Source organism: Crocodylus porosus, unplaced genomic scaffold (assembly GCF_001723895.1).
Source record: "Crocodylus porosus isolate Cpor-Errol unplaced genomic scaffold, CroPor_comp1, whole genome shotgun sequence".
NCBI classification, from domain to species: Eukaryota; Metazoa; Chordata; order Crocodylia; family Crocodylidae; genus Crocodylus; species Crocodylus porosus.
In genome coordinates, this window is record NW_017728931.1 from 23,277,910 (window position 1) to 23,297,940 (window position 20,031).

At 41.3% G+C, this 20,031-nt stretch overlaps 1 protein-coding gene across 1 annotated transcript in view; it reads left to right on the top strand.

Moving 5' to 3' along the window:
• The window catches only part of ITPR2 (inositol 1,4,5-trisphosphate receptor type 2), a 361,003-nt gene that overhangs the window by 305,488 nt on the left and 35,484 nt on the right, over nucleotides 1-20,031 (top strand). The window contains exons 40-45 of the mRNA XM_019544387.1: nucleotides 826-1,009; nucleotides 2,316-2,572; nucleotides 3,776-3,976; nucleotides 6,856-6,966; nucleotides 11,470-11,565; nucleotides 15,016-15,135. Coding sequence (XP_019399932.1) covers nucleotides 826-1,009; nucleotides 2,316-2,572; nucleotides 3,776-3,976; nucleotides 6,856-6,966; nucleotides 11,470-11,565; nucleotides 15,016-15,135 — 969 coding nt within the window. The remainder of the gene's footprint in view (nucleotides 1-825; nucleotides 1,010-2,315; nucleotides 2,573-3,775; nucleotides 3,977-6,855; nucleotides 6,967-11,469; nucleotides 11,566-15,015; nucleotides 15,136-20,031) is intronic.

The following is a 20,031-nucleotide window of genomic DNA, read 5'->3' on the forward strand; positions in this document are numbered from 1 at the left end:
GAGCCTCCCATGCAGCATGGGGCAGTGGGGGGCAGTAGGGATTGCCCCCTGCCTGGCAGCACCCGGTGAGCTGGGGCTTTTTTTTCTCCAAGCTGGGGCAGCCATTGCTGGGCTGGGAGAGGGGTGGGGGATGGGCCTGGCCTGGCTGATTTGGAGATTCAGCTTCTGCCAAATCTCTGAATCAGATTCGGCCGAATTGAATCAGGACAGTGATTCAAATCACTGAATCGGGACAGTGATTCAAATCACTGAATCGCATCACTGCCTGCTGAATCTGAAGTGAATACTAGCCACTTTGCACAGACCTACTGTAGACTTCCAACGTGGGGGAAAACCCCCCACTTTTCAACTGTGTCTATACAATATAGTGCTTTTTAAATTTGCTTTTTATGATCATATCGGTATTATCTCTAGTTACGTCATGTTTCACTTTTAAATATAAGAACTTTAAAGAGTTTTAAAAAATGAATCTTGCCCCCAAGCTCATAATAGCAGTAGCATTAAGTTATGTTCTGAACAGGTTTAAGGGCATTTCTTCAAAACATCAAAAACAGTGTTAATGTAAATGTTAGTAGTTTAAAAAGATCAATATTTCATTTTATAAGCAATATATAAGTTACAATTCTGAACTAAAGAATCTAATTTGTGTAGGTTTATATTGTAGAAGTATATTCACTTGGTGAATGAATCAGTCTTGCAGTCACCAGTATTTGATCTTTTATAATATGGTAATTATTGATAATGCAGAGATTACTTATTTTGCTGAAAAAATAAACTTCTCTTTCTTTAAATGCATGATATCTAAAAAACCCCTTTTCCCCCCAGTACTCCTCTTATCAGCAATTGAAGGAGCAAAAAAAGTCAGAAAAATTCTTTAAAGTTCTATATGACCACATGAAAGTTGCTCAGCAGGAAATACGATCAACTGTGACAGTCAACACAATTGATTTGGGAAGCAAGAAAAAGGATGATGATAATGACCCAACCATATCTGTTCCAAAAAAAAGAGGTAAAGAGGCATTTTTGTAAAACAGAGGATAGGAAATTTATTTTATATAGGATCTGCGTGCAAAGAATCACTAATACTGTCCCTGCATTTCAGAGCTCTGGACTCTTCTGGACTCCTGAAATAACAACAGCTTGTCAGAAAATGAGTTTTCTAAATACTATTTCTGCTAATTGCAGGTTTCATTTAATTAGAGGCTAGATCGTCACTGGTTTAAACCACCATCATTCTGTAGAAGTGGAGCTGGTGAAACACCACTGGAACAATGGATCTGACACTATATTTTTTTATGTGCGCAAACATAAAGCTGCCACTAATAGGGCTGTTTCACAAGACTTGTTGAAGAATGAGAATTGAATCCCTGGCCTGTGGTTCTTCTAATTTTTTATTATACATGGAAGAAAGATGGTGACTGGGGGTGGGGCAGGTGGGGTTGGTAGGAGAGTTGCTGGGGTCCAGGAGGGTTTGGCGGAGCTTCATGGGGTCTGCATGGGGGCTTGAGGGGAAGGCGGGGGGGAGCTCTTGTCCTCACCCCTGGGAACTGGGGCTATTTTTAGCTCCCTGCCCCCCGCCCCCATGAACCTACCCTCCTCCTCTCCCCCCACTCTGACTTACTTCCTCAGCTCCTGGCATTGGTGAACACTGATAAAACCAGCACTGGGAGCAGCTTGTGGGATGGGGAGTTTGATGGGCTTGGGGTAGGGCAAAAATAGCCCAGTGCCAAAGAGGGGGCAGGAAAAGCACAGTTCTGAGGCTAGAGCCAGCTGCTGGGTTTCCCAGCCCTGGGGAAACTGGGTGGGAACTGGGTGTAGAGATGTTCAGTTAGATTGGTATCGCTGACCTGAGCTAAGTTAGACTACCTCAGAGATGCACTTAACTTAGATTGAGTCAGCCATTTTTAAACTGATCTAACTGTCCTGAACTTCTGTACAGTTCATACTTAGATGCACCTAACTGGAGTAAGGTCTGCACCTGGGCTAACTAAGTTAGATTAGGTGGTCATTTGTAGCTCAATCTAACCTCCCTCTAACCTCCCCAAATGTCTGTATGCAGCCACAGTTATTATTATAGACATTGTTTGTTTGTTTGTTAGTTGGTTTGTTTGAACATTATTTGGCTCCTACCGTGGGGGTCTTTAAGAGGAGGCTTGATGCCTACCTAGCTGGGATAATTTGAGCCCAGTTTTTTCTCCTGCCCAAGCAGGGGGTTGGACTTGAAGATCTACAAGGTCCCTTCTGACCCTACTTCTATGATTCTATGAAGGGGAAAAACCTTCAGAAAACATGGAATTTATCTTCTTTATTTCCAGTAAGGGATATGACACTGCATCTCAAAGAAGGTATGAAGGGCCAGTTAACAGAAGCATCCTGTGCAACATCCAAAGCTTATTCTGTGTATAGGAGAGAAATGGACCCAGAGGTTGATCTTATGGGTGCAGGAACAGACGCTGCAAATGCAGAAGAAAAGTCTGCTGATGAAGCGATAATGAGTCCTGCTATTGCTATCATGCAGCCAATACTGAGATTCCTTCAGTTGTTATGTGAGAACCACAACCGAGAGCTCCAGGTAAACTTGGGTTGAACTGAGATGACACTAATCATACAAAGGCAAGACCTATCACTGGGGCTCCATGAAGGAAGAAAGGCATATGCTTGTGGATCCCGCTGCAGGTTCAGTGCCTAAAACTGTTCTTCTCTGGATCCAAAAGTATAAAATCTTTGTTATTTCTTTTTTGACATAGTCATTTTCAAGGGCTAAATGTGCTCAGTCTGATTGTCTTGATGCACAATTTTAAAGCAGTTTCTACCTGCAAAGGTGATGCAAGGTGGGCATTAGTGTAAATGAGAATCAGGCTCCACTCATGTTCCACTGCAATAATACACTGTGGTAAAAGATGGCATTTTATAGAATTTTTTTTGTTTGGTTTCTATATCCATGCCTAGGGTCTCAATCTTAGCATGCTCAAGACCAGTATCTTCTGTTCTGTGTGCACTAGGCCCCCACTGATGGGAAGCAATGTAATCTTGCTTGCCTGGTATCAGGAGTAGGAAAACGCACTGCCTTGTGGCATGTCCTATTACCCACTCCAGTGCCCACATGGATGCGGTTACACTGCTTCTGGTTGCAATGTAGTAAATGCAGAGCATAGTGGCATGTTTGAATGTGCTGCTGCTGGGCATGGTCACATTGGTGCAAGTGCACAGTTAAGGAGCCATAAACTGTATGTTCGTGCATCAGTAATTAAGTGGCCATTCTTCAGTAATGGTTTGCGTATACTAAAAGTGTGTAACTTTTTAGTTACTCCTTTCTTCAGTTTTAGTCTACTTTGTAGATCTTATTAAGGGCTAGGTGTCAAATCAACATTAAGAGATCGATAGTTTTAAAATTCTCAAATTTTTATTCAATAAGACCTGGGATCTGAATTAATAAATACTGAGCCTACAAGTGTTGTTTAGTTTATCTAAAAATCTACAAATTGACTTCCGTGTCACTGACCTGGGATTTTTTGTTTTTTACATGGTTTTCTCTTTAAGAAAGGAAGCTAATGCCAAAATAACAATGCAATGTGAAGATTGTAAACTATAATGAAAAAATCAGGAAATTCTGACTATAAGATTGAATGTGTAGTCTGAATGTTGAGGGGTTGGAAAGCTGGGCTGGATCCAGTGCTGACAAATGATACCTTGAGAAGAAAATATCTAAGATAACCTGTGGTTGCATGCCAAAAGGCTGTCTGTTTGACCTTAAATTCCTCTGTTTTCTTTTCAGAACTTTTTGAGACATCAGAACAATAAAACAAATTACAACCTTGTTTGTGAGACCCTCCAGTTCTTAGATTGTATTTGTGGAAGTACAACAGGTGGACTAGGCCTCCTGGGGCTATATATCAATGAGAGGAATGTTGCGCTTGTGAACCAAACTCTTGAGAGTTTGACTGAATACTGCCAAGGCCCATGCCATGAAAATCAGGTAGCTGAAATAAACCTGTCTTGACACAGAATTTATCTGAATATCTATGTACATACCATAACCCTTTCCTTTTTTTAATATTTCATACTGCTTCACATAATATGGCTTGCTTCAGCACATTTGAAGTCTTTATAAGCATTGAGAAACCCTGTGTACATCTACATGAGATGTTTAATGTGCAGTAGACCAATTGTACTGTGTATTCATGCATCAAGGCAAAAGCCCTACTAATGCATTTATGTGTAGTGGAATTAGTCTACTGTGCATTAAGTGTTACAAAAAGACCATGTGCCTTTGCTCCAGCACAGTAACGCCAGCTTCTGCACATTTATGTAGTACCTCATATTAGAGCTATTAAACTTAATGCACTGTAGCAAAGATGCATTAATACAGGTGTAGACTCACTCCCTTGTAAACACACTTCCCTCAAAACCAGGGTTTGTTTCAGCTCCTCTGATGTAGCCAGGGTGAAATACTGGCCCCACTATGACTGGTCAGGGGATGTATATACGCTGCCTCAGTTCCCTGCTAGGGAATACTTAAGTGAACTATAGCATGCACTGTCTCCAGAAACAGAGGTAGTGTGATGCTGGGCCCATGCCAAGAACATGTTGGAAGAGAAAAAGTTATTAGAATATGCCAGGCATGCCATGAAAGCTTTTATATTACTTCCCATTTAGGAGGTAGTACAGGATTCCTGAGAGATGGTACAGGATTCCTCACTGCGGCACTCTCTCTTGCAGTAATGTGTTCTATACCAGGGTTTCTTAACCAGTGGGACTTCCAGTTTCACCCCCCACTCCCCTCCCTGCTCATCAACTGGTGGGACCAGGATTTTTTGACCTTGTGTAGGTGCAAAAGTTTGACAACTGCTGCTTTAGACTGCAAGTTTCTAAAACGTGCTGCCTTTACTTCATATAACTGGCCTGAAGTGTAACTCATTGTTCTGCTGTATTTGCAAAACCAGCATTTTGAAGCTGGCTAATGAAATTAAATATAATTCTTTAATTCTTTAATCAGAAGTCAGGGATTTTATGAAATATGTTCAAGGTTGGGGAAGTATGAGGTGTATGTTGCTATATAATATATTCAGGGACTACTTTAAAGTGTGTACTCTGTTCACACAAATTTAGGTACTTAACCATGTGTACTTAATTACATGAGTAGACCTGGTGAAATAAGTAGGACTTCTCATAGTCATACTTCTCATAGACATAGTGTTGACATGTTAATCCTAGAGACATGGTTACAGTATATGTATAATTGGACTAGCAGTGAAAAAACTTGCTACAGACAGAATAACAAAGACAAAATATGGTTTATGACACTAACAATGGTAAAATGTTAGATAACACACCTATCATTAGTATTTTTGTTACTTCATAGTATATATCTTAGGGAATAGCAAAATGCTTTTTTCACCACTCAAGGCAATCAAACACCTTTTGTTAATATTCAAAAAATCTTAAATGAGCTAAAGTTTAAATAACTGCATTTCCTTAACAATTCTGAGGTATATCCTTTCATGGGGCAGACAATTTGAAACTACAGTGATAATTACAAAGCTGTAAAAGGTGGGAGAGCCTCTTTTCAAGGTAACTTTTAGACTAAGTTCACAAAAGAAAACTAATAATGAAAATAAATGATTATTTAATCTTCATTTCCATGGCCTGCTGTGAAGTAACTGAGGAATGGAGTCATGCTTGTTTCCAGCAGCTGAGGATGCAGTTGTGCATATTTCAGAGACAAGTTTCCATGCTGTCATTTCCATTTTATTTTTTTAAAGTTTCCTACTCTATGATCTTAATTGATATAAAAATACCACAGGTTATTTAGCTGGATAATGTTATGGCTTAATAAAGCCAGCATTGTAGTTGTGAAATGTTCAGAAAGAAATTTTGGCTATAGTTAAAAATGTTGGACTCTGTTGAAAAAGAAGAGACATGTACCCATAGGGGTATATAGAAAAACTGCTTGTGTGAAGTCGAATCATACAATCACATACCCAAATGCAAGTATTTATCTGCATATGCAAGTTAAATATTGTTTGTATAAATCCAGGCTTTGCATGCAGTTTTTGCATATTTCATCATTATATATACCTACAATTCAGAAACCATGGCCTAGTTCTTCACTTTCAGGCACAGACCATGAAATATAACTCAGAGAAATAGCCAATTTGGTTTGAAGAAAACTTCAATGCGTGGCTGATGATTAGGGTGACCATATGTCCTGGTTGGGCCAAGGACAGCCCCAAATTTGAAAGGCCAGTCCCAGTCAAGTGGTAAAAATTAAAATGAATGTTCTGGGCACAGGGTAGGGAAGCAGACAGCAAAATTGCCCTAAAGGAGATTAGCTTGGTTAGTCGAATGACTATTAAAAAGGGGAGAGGATTGTTAACACCTGTGAAGTAAAGATCATTGGGCCCTTAGCTGCCTGAATACCAGAGCTGTACCATGCTGCTCCATCCCTGCCCCCACCCATGCCTCTGCCTGCAGCAGTGCTGCTGATTTGAGGGAGTGGAAAGGGGGCAGTGTCCTGGATTTCACATTGTCTCAGACGGTCACCCTACTTGATAATGCATATGAGGGCAGCTCTTGCACTTACCAGAGGGTGTGATTTATCATGGTTGGTCCAAAACAGGTGTATCCTCACCATGCTCCCTTTCCTCCAGTCATACTCTGTGCCAACAAAGGGGTGTGGATGGGGTGTGATATGCTGGCTCTACACTACTGAAGTCTTCTCCTCCACTATAGTGATCCTCTTGAGGCTTGCTTTAGGGCCACTTTGCATTGGCTCTGAGGTTCAGTGGTTCACAGTGCAGGTTGAATCTGGACCCTTGTTTTGTGCTTATGTATATGTGTCTCTCCTATTTCTAGACATGCATTGCCACCCATGAATCTAATGGAATTGACATTATAATTGCACTGATTCTGAATGACATAAACCCCCTTGGCAAATACTGTATGGACCTAGTGCTTCAGCTGAAGGTATAGTAAACATTAACTTACTTATCCAGAGTTAAGTAGTTGTAGGGAAAAATGCCTATGCAGGAGCTCTAGGTAAGCTGACACTTCTTTATCTTACCACAGCAAAACATACTGAGCAGCATTAGAAAACAAACCTTGCAAATTTAACTCGGTTCTGCTCAGGATAACCAGTGAATCAACCTCAAAACCATCATGGATATCAGTAAATCAGCTACTGCCATCATGCCTTTGAATGTAGTTTTATCTTTCTTTAAGATCCCAGTCCAACAGAAACTTGTATCTAATATGAAGTATCTAAACCCCAGATATAAAAAAAAATCCTTAGACTGTTAAATGCTGTGCTCTTCAAGTAGTGTAACAAAGCAGGCATTTCTATATATTGGACTCTAAAAATGGTACAAACGGGAGAAAAAGTATGTATCAGCAGGCCTGCAATTAAAGTGCCAAATACTGTCAAAAGCAAAGTTAAATTAGTGTATTTTAATTTTCTCCTTAGTTGTGTGCATGCACAGGCACTTGTGTGTTTGCAGGTGTGTAAGTGGTGGTGTTTTTGCTTTGTTTGTATCCCTTAGGGAAATGTGTAGATCCCTAGATTAGCATGACATTGTCTTCCTTTATAGAGCACAGATTGCCTAGTGATTTTTTTGTCATTTTCCTGCCATCAGAATGATCATTTTCTGTTGTAGATGTGTAAATCTCCACTGTAACAGAGAAGTAGTTCATTGTGGCTACATTACATCATACTGGTGACATGTCTGATAATAGTATTGTAATTATATCAAAGGGATTTTAATAACTGTGATAACATTGGGAAATCAATCCGCACCCCTTTCCAGTAAAACATGTAAGAGGTATGTGAAGCGGGCTATATTCGATTCGGATTTGGATTCAGCCCAAATCAGGGACAGTGATTCGATTCCTTTATTTGGATCACTGTCCCTGATTCGATTCAGCCAAATCCGAATCTGAAGATTCGATGCTGATTTGGAGAATCAGCAATTCGGACACAGACACAGCTTTAAATATTTTTTTGTGCTAGCACGTCTTGTGGGCGCTGTAATGCTGGGGCACGCAGAACATCTCGCATATGCTGGGGAATGCACAGGGGGGCCACTGCCCGCACCCCTCAGCTAGGTGATTGGCTGTGGAGGGACCCTCGGTGCCTCCCCCAGACTCAGGTGGCACCGATCGCCAAACTGTGGAAGTGTGACGGGGCCCCCTGCACGCTTCCCAGCAGACCCGAAAGTGGACCGGAAGTGCTCCTAGTCCACTACTTCTGGATTTGCTGCTGAGCGTGCTGGGGAGCACCCTGCACTTCTGTGGGACACTCCATGCCCCCCCCCCCCCCAATCACAGCATTCACAAGCTGCCTGCTACCTGGAGGTATGTAGATAAAATATTTAAAGCCGTGACTGTGTCCAAGTCACCAAACCTTTCTGAATCTCTCCGAATTGATTTGGACGGTTCTGATTTGATTTGAAGAGATTAAAGGGTCCTCTGATTTGATTTGGGTTCACAGATTTGACTACCGAATTGGGCCAAATCTCCACTGAATCAAATCAGGGACCAAAGCTTCACACAGCCCTAGTAAGCACATCTTTAAGCACAAAAATATTTCCACTGAAATCAAAATTCCAGTTAGTTCCTGTAAAATTGAAGAGCTACATCCACTCCTGTACAGTTTTGATTGCCATTTAATTATTGTGCTAGACATTTATAAAGCAACATTTTGTAAACAAATATATAAAGGAAAAAATAATTTGTCATATCTTCAGTAGGCGTTGCCTCAAAGATCAGCTGGGCCCATTTTGTGTAATTCTGTAGATAACATGTTATTACTCAAATAGAATATGTTTGATGAGAAAAGTTGTGACATCAAAGACTGAGACTGCGGCCCTGATTTTTCTGTTCAAGAATTGGATCTAAATGATTAAATCATCTGTCTTGCGCAGATTGACATTCATGGCAAAACTACTAATAACATTTAACTATTGTTATATTATTATATTATTATATTATTCCTTGGAGAATTTGTGCATTTTTTGTGCAATCCTAAGGTTGCAAAATACAGGTTTTGGATATTACAATAAACATCGTGCATGCATGCACACACAAAAGCCTGTATTAAGAAATCTCCGTGGCCCTTGATCTGCCTGCCAGATCATAGCATGCTGCTCCTGCTTCCCAGCTCCTGCTTGTCAGAAGTTTGAGATGCAGTTTTCTAGAAATCTCTGCACCTATGTCTGTGAAACTTGGCAGTCTTCATGGCCTCAGAAGGGGCTACCATCCCTGCAAGTTGCATTGGAATCAGGCAAGAAATGACAAAGTTACAGGCAGTTTTGTGCTTCTCCATTATAGCCTATGGGCAAAACGTTGATACAGCATCAAAACAGCGAAAACATTTTGACGAAACAAAATGGAACAGTGCTCTCAAAATGAAATGAAACTCAAAACAAAACACTGTTTCGTCAAAATGGAAGGCGAAGCAGAACGCCAGAATAAATCTCTCTCGTGTCCTTGGGGCCACTAACCTGCCAAATTTTAAGCCCTGTAGTTAAAAAATACATTTCTTAGCTCCATAGCTACCCAAAGAAAAGGTCACCAAAATTACTTAGCATGGGCAAAATAACATATTTTCCTCTATCTCATTCTCAGAAATTTTTATCCAGAGTGGGAAATTTCAGCCTGGACTTAATATTTAGCAGAGTTATAAGTCAATGAAAACAGGTTCATATATCAAGAAGGGCCAGATAATTGTAATAATGGACACGCTACCAGTTTCACTTATAATATGGTGCCACAATGTATCTTAAAATAATCATGCAAAGGTGCTACTGAAATTAGATGTACTGCCCATTCTGCTCAGTCCCCCTCAGCACTGACTCTTTTTCAACTCATGGTGAACAACTTCAGATACACTTTGACTTCCTCTGTACTTCCACAGCGGAACAGCCTTCTTTCCCATTTCCAATTATTCCTATTTCTTCATCAGGCTTAGATGTCTGGCAAACATCTCCAAACATCTGTGCAGATAAGAGGCTCTGTTGCCCTTTCTCTTAGCCTGTTGTGTAACTGGTGTCGCCCTGCCCTCCTGGGGTGAAGCCAGACCAGGTGGCCCTAAGCATCATCTGCATATTCAGTTTTGAAGGGTCCTACAACTTGTGACAAAAACACCCAGGTCCAGTTATGAGTTGGGGCTAATTAGCATAGGGATCCAACGTTGGGGAGGTATCTGAAGCACACATGCATACTGAGCAGTACTGGGTTCTGGGGTCACCATGGTTTGAAATGCTGTTGACTCTGCTGGACCCCAGCTCAATGAAATATATAATAAATCATGAGCCTTTTTGGTTTTGGACTAGTGTCATGGATAGTTTGTACTGTGTATAAGTAGGTAAAAAAGTATTGTTCAAAAGTATGTTTATGGAAAACCTATGCTGAAACTTGCAGCAGTTTGCAAAAAAAAGTTAAATGCATCAATTCTGGATGAAGTCTTACAAGTATGCATAATAGTTTGCATATATGCAAATTATGAAAGGTATGGGGTTTTTTTCAAAGTCAAGGTTTTCTGGTCCCTTGCTTCAAATTAGCCTCTGCTTGCCCCTCACTTCCATGTACTTGGGGAATGAACAGCCTGAGCAAGGTCTGACAGTAAGGGGTGGGGGAAGGGGATGCACAGGGAAGAGGTTGGGGGAGGGCCATAGGGAAGGGGGCCACATGACCACCCCAGCCATTTTCCCTGCTGCAAGAGTGGGAGGGGGCTGAATTAAAGACAGACCTCTGATAATTAGAGTATATACTTGGACAAGTATAACAAATTTATAATTTTGCTATATATCAAATCTAATTATGGAGAGGTGTCTTAAATTTAGGGTTGTCTTAGATTTGAGTAAATATGGTATTTATGGTTAAGATGCTAGTGAAAAGCAAATAGTAGTAAAAAGTATATCTTTCTACATTCCCCTCAGGAATACAAGAATATGCTGAATACTTGGTTGTCAAATAAAGTTTTCAGATTATGGAATGTATGTAACCAGTTTATTTTATAGCCTTTGAGATAATCACTAATAATGCCCAGGAAAAAAAAAGGAAAGGGAACCTGCATTATAGACAAAACCTTTTGTATAATACCATTTGTAATTACCTCTGCTGTGAATTGTTTTAACAAAATACCGTTATAAAAAGTGCTAGGTGAGCAATAAAAACAGGAAATAGAACATCATTTATTGTGCACAGTACAGACCAAAGTGTTGTAGTTCAGTCAGATACTTTTCAATATTTAAAATACCCCTTTCGTGATATTCTATACAGTTAGATTTGCAGTATGGTGACATTAAATTGGGGAAAAACTATTAAATATATCCATAAAACAAAAGATGAAAGTCATTTAAAATCTTGTCCACCAAAAAAGTGGTCCTAGCAATCTCAATTAAAACAAATGCAAGGATCGTTAATCCATGAAATAGTTTTTAAATTTGCATTATCTTGGTTTTGTGTTCCTAGAACAATGCCTCCAAGCTTTTGCTGGCTATTATGGAAAGCAGGCATGACAGTGAGAATGCTGAAAGAATCCTTTTTAACATGAGACCAAGGGAACTGGTAAGAATATTTTGAATATACATATTTTTTTGGCTGAATTAAAACAAACCTATCATCAAAACATTTTTAAATGTTTTGCATCTAAGTTGAAGGGTATTGGCACCATAAAGTAACACAGTGTATCAGGCTAGTACTAATTCACAAAAAGGTCTTTCCAAGGATCAAGTGTGCATGATTTCAGTCTTTACAACTTCATTATTTTTATCCATTCCAAGCACTTTCCTGTAATTGTTTCCTAAGTAAATTATCATTAAATTACTTCACTTTCACTGTCTTCAAGTACTCTGAGAAATTAGGGACCAGGTGGCCCTATATAAATTTTTGAAGACGGTTGGGGGTAATTAGCATAGGGATCCTTTGTTGGAGAGGTATCTAAAGTACATGCACAGTATGCGATACAGAGTAAGAAGAAAAATATTTGCCACACAGGCCAAAAATAAATATATATATTGGAACATTTCTTGGTATATTTTTGAATGCAGATAATATTTGCATTAGTTCCCATAACTCTAAATAATGATTGCAAGTTTGGGTGAGTTGTTGTTCCCATCCAGATTTGACCTTTTAGCTGCGGTGACTTGGAAAACAGACTAAGACTGTTTTGCCTAGGCAAAGTCCATTGATATGGTGGGGTTTGGCGGAGGTATAGAGAATCATACATGAATGGCATTGCTGGAGGACAGCTAACAAAGAAACAATTCATTGTTTTCTTTCTAAAATTGTTTCCTTGGAATCCCTGACCCTTCCAATATCTGGTACCTAATCCATAGCCTTCTTTCTCTTGGGTTTTCTTTTTTCTCTTCAACTCCTTGGAGAATTAGTGAGTTTGTTGCAACATGCTTCTGGCTAGAAACAGGTTGTAAGTGGCATACGTTACAGGTCTCAATAGCAAGGGATTGCCAGCAGCATCAGTGACCTTTCTTTAAACATGCAGCTGTCAAACGCCCTTTTACAACGCCCAGAATTTGTGTAGCTTCCTCACTGATGCCAAAGTTTTGTGGGGAAAGGAGTGTTGCCATTTTGAACTTCATAGATTTGTGTATGAACTAGGATTTTTTTCAAAGGATTTCCCATTTTGCATTAGATCCATTTAGTATCTTGCTTCTAGCACAAGTTGTTACCAAAAGAAAAAAATATCCCAGAATTGTGCAATGTTCTACATAATGAGGAGAATTATTTCCTGGCTCTTGCAGGAGATTCATTGACAGACATATGCTCTGAAGCATATGATTTTGATCTTGATGATTATTGTTAGGATCTTATATCAGTTTTTGCTGTCTGGACTTTTTTTGTCTTTTGTCCCATGAACGCTGTAGCAGGGCACTAAGGTGCCTGCTACTTGAGGAGCAGGAATGGCCACCCAGGTGTCGGTTGCCAGGGCAACCGGGAAGAGCTAGGGGCCCACACCTGTTGAGTCAGCTGACCAGAAGGGGCAGGGCTGACTTCTATAAAGCACAGGCTGGAGGCTGGGAGAGGGGGTCTCAGCTGGTGGCCAAGGAGAAGGAGTGCTGCCTAACTAAGCAAAGGGGAAAGGCCTGAACGCGAGCAGTTTGTTATGCTGGTGAAGGATGGAGCACCTGCAGAGTGTGACTCAGAGGAGGTTAGCTGAGTGGTTTAGCTTTTGTGTTATAGCCCAGGGGCTTGTGTTATTGTTTGCTGTTGTCTACCAGGGGACCAGGTGAGGCTATAAGGGAATGAAGGAGGCCTCATAGGGAAACCACGACAGTGTGGGAGTCCCAGTCCCCCGAGAGTGGGCAGTGCGAGAAGCCCCGAGAGAGAGTGGGCAGCGAGAAGGCATCCAATAAGACCAAAGAACGTCTGGTACATCCACGAGGTTTGGGGTGGTTGGAGCCATGCATAGCCCATAAGGCTGGGGTGCACCTGAGCCCCATTCCAGAAAATGGACCGGTATAGCACAGGAGAACCGTAGCCAAGAAGACTAAAGGTAGCCTCCCCATAATACACGGAAGACCAAACACGTGGTGGGCGAGATTGCAAGGTGCGGATAGGCAGCTTGGTGTGGTAGAGAGGGTAACTAGGGGGGAGCATGGCGACCCCGAGGTTCCTGTCCTGTCACAAATGCTTTTCTCTACATGTCTCACTAGTGAGTGTTTAAAAAAGGGTTTACCAATTAAATAAGACCCTCCTTGAAGTTAATAACAACATTGCCATTGGTTTAAGTGTTTTCAGGATTTCATCCTCTCCATTTGTATGATGTTCATAGGATCATAGGAAACAAGGGCTGGAAGGGACCTCATCAGGTCATCTAGTCCAGCCCTAAGCTTAAGGTAGGATCATCCCTGACTACATTATTGTAGTCAAGTGTCTGTCTAACTTGCTCTTGAAAATGTTCTGGTGTGTCTGTAATACCAGTTTGTTGTTGTTTGAAATTTACAAAGTGTGCACTTGATCCCATCATTCCAAAACATTAAGGAAGATATTTAAACAATACTGGCCCCAGGACGGACCCTTGGAGAATCGCTCTTGATACCTCCGCCCAACTAGACATTGAACCTTGATTATTGCGCCTTGAGGGGGATGATTTGATCAGTTATGTATTCACCTTACAGTATTTCCATCTAATTCATGTTTCCTTAGCTTTTTAATGAGAATGTGGTGAGAGACAGTTTAGACAATAGCTCTGCTTGTATGAAGCTCTCTTGGTGTACAAGTTAAACTTAAGGCCATGGGACAATGATAGGGGCCTATTAGGGTGGTTGGCAAATGAAACTGGAATGCTCATCATTGCCCATGTTACCATATACAAGCACAGATCCAGTGACTTCATCCTGCCTCAGCCAGGCATGATGGTCCTTCCAGATCACCTTATCTGAAAAGAATGCAGGACCCCTAACTGGCTCATAACAAGGTCTAGAAGAATGAATGGAATTCTTCTTTCCCACATAACTCCATTAAAGGGTCTCACTCATCTCATGTGGCCTGAAGCATCTGAAAATCTTACAATCTTTGATGTACTTATCCTCACTGGCCCCTGTATAGCAGGGAAGAGCTGTTATGACCATTTTACACAAGGAGAATCAAGGTGCAGAGACACCAAGAAACTTTTCCAGGATCATGCAGAAACCTTGAGAGAGTCTCCTGAACCCCAAGCTAATGCCCTAATTATTAGATCATCATTCTGAAGTGACATAAAGCATCTTCTGTGTCTAGACCAGTGTCACCTAAAATAAGCATTTTAAGCACCAGACAACAATTATACTGCACACTTCACAGCCTGTTTTAAACTGCTGAAGAGAAAAACAATGAAGGTTAAGATAAGAATAAACCAAATAACTTCTGAATCTTTTCTTCGTTCAAAAAGTGCTTTTCAGTGTACATATGCAGCTCAAAGGACTCCAGGGGACCTGTCCAAACGTAATCTGTAGGCAGTACGCAATTTCCATGGAATTTAAGTAGGTTCATGTCCATTTGTTTTTATTTGTTTCTAAGGTGGATGTAATGAAGAATGCTTACAATCAAGGTCTAGAGTGTGACCACGAGGAGGAGAATGGTGATGACAGTATTTCCCCAAAAGATGTTGGTCATAATATCTATATATTGGCACATCAGGTATGCCTTTTGTTATCAATTATAGAAGTCCTGAAAGTGTGGGAAGATGTTCTTAAACTCTACCTCAGACCTCTGTGTATTAAAAATGTGAATTTCCTGTGTAACATCTGTAGGGTCAGAATTCTGTCTGGCATAAGCTTGTCTAGAGTGTTTTTAGAGGTGAGTATCCAAGTCTTACATACTGTGTGTGTGGGAGTGGGCAGAGTATAACAACTCAGAGTGCAGCAGGTACTGTATATTCAACATGACTCATGTCACTTTAGGAGTTTTCAGCCCAGATATAACAAATAGTTATATTAATGAAAAGATAAATTGAATCAGATTAATTTTATTATTTTTATTCCTAGCTTCTATTGTTGTATTAAATAAATGTGCATGGAAATACTAAGTTTATTTTTGATCTGTTAGATCTTTCTGGCAATGTCAGTAGTTAGGCTTTTTGGCTAATTTTTTCCTTTTGTATTATGTAACAGTTTCACTGTTTTTTCTGATTCTACCTATTTCCTAAACTATAAAGTTGACTATGGGTAATGTTTTTGTTGTATGGGACATTTACATTTCAGAATATTAGATCTTGATGTTAAAATAATGATTGTATTCTATGTCTTAAATGGCTGTACAACTTTATGGAACACATTTTATAACTAAAGAGGTACGCCCAGATAATATTGGCCATTTCATATAAAGGAACATATCTTTTTCATGGTTTTTATTAAGCTCGTACAGATAAAAAGAAAATAACAAGGAAATGTGTTGCAAATAAAGTGTCAGAAAACAACAGAAAAAATTAAGTTACTATCACAAATTTGAATAACGCCAAATGGAAGGAAAAAAAACAGTTTGTAACTGCACTAATAATAATATGAGAAATAAAGATGATTCACTGAAGTATATGCTCTGTGTGTGTGTGCATGTGTATACACGTCTGTTTATAGATATGTATATACACACACACACATTTGTGTGCCTATGGTAAAACGAGTTTACTGTTTAATAAGTGAATCTTGATCTTATTACATTACTGTGGCTAAATTCTAGCCCTGTGTGCAGAAGTTCTATCAGAGATAATAGGATTTTTTGTGGAAAAATATTCCTGCATAGTATATGACCATTTTCCCTAGTGAAAAGTAACCACAAAACAGGAACAAATCAAAATGGGACTTTTTCATATATACTTTGAGATGTCTTTGCTCTGCTGTGAATTGTTATACAAGATTCAGAACAATAGAAAATAACTTGCTGAGAGCTGAACATAGGTCATATGTACCATAAGCCTGCTAGAATAAATCTAAAGAGGTGTCATAATCACTATTCAGGGTAAGTTGGAGGTATGATTACAGTATATGTAGATATACCCAAGCTGGCAATTGGTTTCAGCTGCCAAGTATCTACCCAGGTTCCTGTATGGGGTTGTGCAGTCAGTGCTGTAGCTTCACTGTTGTGGGTACCTGAGCTAGTCGCATGCTACGCTTGTCTACCTGTCCTGGTGGCAAGTGTAGGCATTAGGCCTGTGTGAAGTAGAAAGTATTCACTTCAGATTTGGATTTGGCGATTTGGAGGGACAGTGATTCAATTTGGCCGAATCCGAAGATATTTGGCACTGAATCTTATTCGGCCATAGAGTATACAGGTAGGCAGTGCTGGTGGGAGCAGCTGGGAGAGGAGCTGGATGAGCTCACAGCAGCCCCAGGGGAAACTGTGGCTCATCTGGCTGCTCCCCCAGCTGCCCCCTTCCAGGGCGAGGCAGGCAGTTGCTGGCAGCCTCGGGAGAAGCTGCAGGGGCTGGGGGGAATGATTGGGGAGCTGGGGGATCGAACTGGGAGCTCAGGCATCTAATCCGGAGCTGGAGAGAATGATTGGGGGCTGGGAGAATGAACAGGGGCTTCCCCCCAGCTCCTGGTTCCATCTCCCAGCTTCCAGTTGTTCCCCCAGCTCCCCGATCATTCCCCCCAGCCCCCATGGCTTCTCCCAGGGCTGCTGGCTCAAGCCACAGCTCATCTGGCTGCTCCCCTGGGTGTCCCCGTGCTGGGGCGAGGCAGGCAGTGTTGGCAGCCCTGGGAGAAGCTGTGGGAACTGGGGAATCAAACTGGGAGCTAGGGAATTGAACCAGGAGCTGGGGGGAAGCTTCTGTTTGTTCCCCTCATCCCCTGATCATTCCTCCCAGCTCCCGGTTCAATCCCCCAGCTCCTGGTTTGATCCCCCATTTCCCATTCATTCCCCTGCTTCCCCGATCATTCCCTCCAGTCCTCATGGCTTCTTCTGGGGCTGCCAGCACTGCCTGCCTCACCCCAGCAGGGGGAGAGCATCCAGGGGAGCAGCTGGACAAGCTGTGGCTTCTCCCGGGGGTGCCGTCAAGCCAGGGCTCGTCTGGCTGCTCCCCCAGCAGTTCTCGCCAGCTCTGCCTGCTTGTATAGTCTATGACCGAATCTCCGAATCTCTCTGAATTGATTCAGAGGCTTTTGATTCAATTCAGAGAGATTAATGGGTCTCCTGATTTGATTCAGATTTGGAAATTTGGTCACTGAATCAGGCGGAATCTCCTCCGAATCAAATCAGCTACTGAAGCTTTGCATAGTCCTACTAGATGTAGCCTGACGTACCGAGGCCTGATACCTGGTGAGGTATATTTAAGGCTTTGTCAGCTGTTTGCAGTGTCCTTCCCAGTCGTAAAGAAGTAAATAACTTTGCTTGTGGTAAAAATCTCTATCTTTCTGTAAAAATGACTGATTCCCTTCTCTCTGTCTGAGTGTCAAGTAAATACATCTTTTTACAATATCCATGCAATCATGCAGAACATCAGACCACAGCACAGCAGAAGGTTGGCAGGCTTGATCATTCTATTTGGGAACTTTTTCTCTCCTTTCTTAATGAAAAGCTATGGGTTTTAGCACATCACCAGTAACCTTTGAACCTTTCCACATGTGCCCTTGTACTCACTCTGGGCTGGGCAGGATATGAACTTTGGTCCCTCATGAATTAAACCATTGTTGCTTAGTTCTTTTCCTGGCTCCATTCTCTAAACTCCCTCTAATGCTGTGCTACGTCTCAGTAGCTTATTGGTAGTTCAGCCCTGCACACTGTTTAGCTGACTTCATTTACATAATATTTCTTTGCTCCTTACATAGTTCATTTTTTACTATTTTCATAACTTGCATGGTTATAGCTTTTGTACCACTCCAGAGCAGCGGATGCTAGTATAAAGTTCCTCTTTTTGTTATTACAGCCTCATGCACAAACAGTTTATTTTGGGGCACCCAGACTTTCGTTTTTTGTCGTTGCACTTTTTAAGGGCTGTAGTGGGTTCTGCATTTTGCTACTGCTACATCCTTCCCTGCCCTTCCTGTGGTTGGTTTTACCAGAAGCAAAAGCTTTCTTGTAAGCATCTGACGTGCATAGAAATATATAAATGTCACAGAGGAAGCTGAGGACTATGTTATGACCTCTTAACACTGGAGGGCTGGGCACAGAAGGTCCATGAAAGCATGGGACATTGTACAGTATTTACCATGCAACATAGTTACTCATCATTCTCCTTCTCCTTGCTTTTCCCTCTCTTGTATGTTTTTCCTTCTTATCTCTTCATCCTCCTCCAGTCTGCCATATGCCCAGCTAGTCTCCCTCCAGTGACTTCAGTCTTCTTCTCACATTACTGCTTCCCACTCTTCCTGTCCCGTCTGTTATGAGCAGTCTGCAGTCTGGTTTGGAGGTGATGGTTCATTTCAGCTGCAGGTTTTTTGTAGCCCATACCAGTGCAGAGTAATGACACAAATCGGTGCTTGATATCATGTGCTAGAAAAAAAGCCCACTGTCACCAAATGGACAGCATGCATGATTTATCTCACAAGAATCTACTGCGGCTAAACATGCTATTTGTCTCCGTCCAGTCAGACACCATGCCTGCAGCCAACCTTTGAGCTTTACTCAGTCACTTCTTTCTTAAGTTTCTCCAACAGTTTAGGGTGACTACCAATAGCTTTTTGTTGCAAGGTGTATTATTTTGTTCCAGTATCTCAATTAAGGGAAATCTATGTAGCACTTTAATAACATTTTATTAAAATGTAGATCATGCTAAACCAAGGGCATACTCTGTCTCGTGAAGTTAATGAGGTACTCATGAATAAAATGCATAGGGTGATGTCTCTTTAGTCTTCGTAAAGACTTGTGATGCAGTATCACACCAAAATTGATCCTAATACTCAGCTTTGGTTTGGTCTGTAAACTGGGGACCTAGTTGTTTAAATGAGGAAGAACGTCAGAAGGGATGGCACAGAGAAACCTTCCTAATTTTCAAATTACTGCTTGAGCTTGCAGAACTTGTTGTTAAAAAAGGAATTTTTTTTCAATAGGTCATGAGATGAACAAACTTTGCTAAGGGAGTCATCTGGAATTGTGTTTCTCAACCACCTACAACGTGAAATAAAAAAAGAAAAATTGTGACTCCATTACATTTACTATAAATGTAAAAGTAAAACATGGATCAATGATAGCAAGGTCAGGCCTGTCTAATTTAGGTGTGTGTGTTTCATAAGCTTGGTGGAGAATACATAGAAATTAGGGCTGGAAGGAATCTTAGAAGATCATCAAGTCCAACCTCCCCGCTCTGGGCAGGAATACTGTTGAGATCAAATGATCCCAGCAAAGTGTCTGTCCCATTTCCTCTTGAAGGCTGCGACCAGCGGGCCTTCCCCAGCCACCCTAGGGCGGCTCTGATCTCCTTGTAGTTGTCTCCACCCCTTCCATGCCTGTTCATCACTGGGGTAGTTCTTCCTCCCACACCACCAACCCCGCTCTCGCCTGCCATGACTTTAATAGATTTCATAGACATCAGGGCTGGAAGGGACCTCGGGAGATCATCGAGTCCAGCCCCCTGCCCAAAGGGCAGGAAGTCAGCTGGGG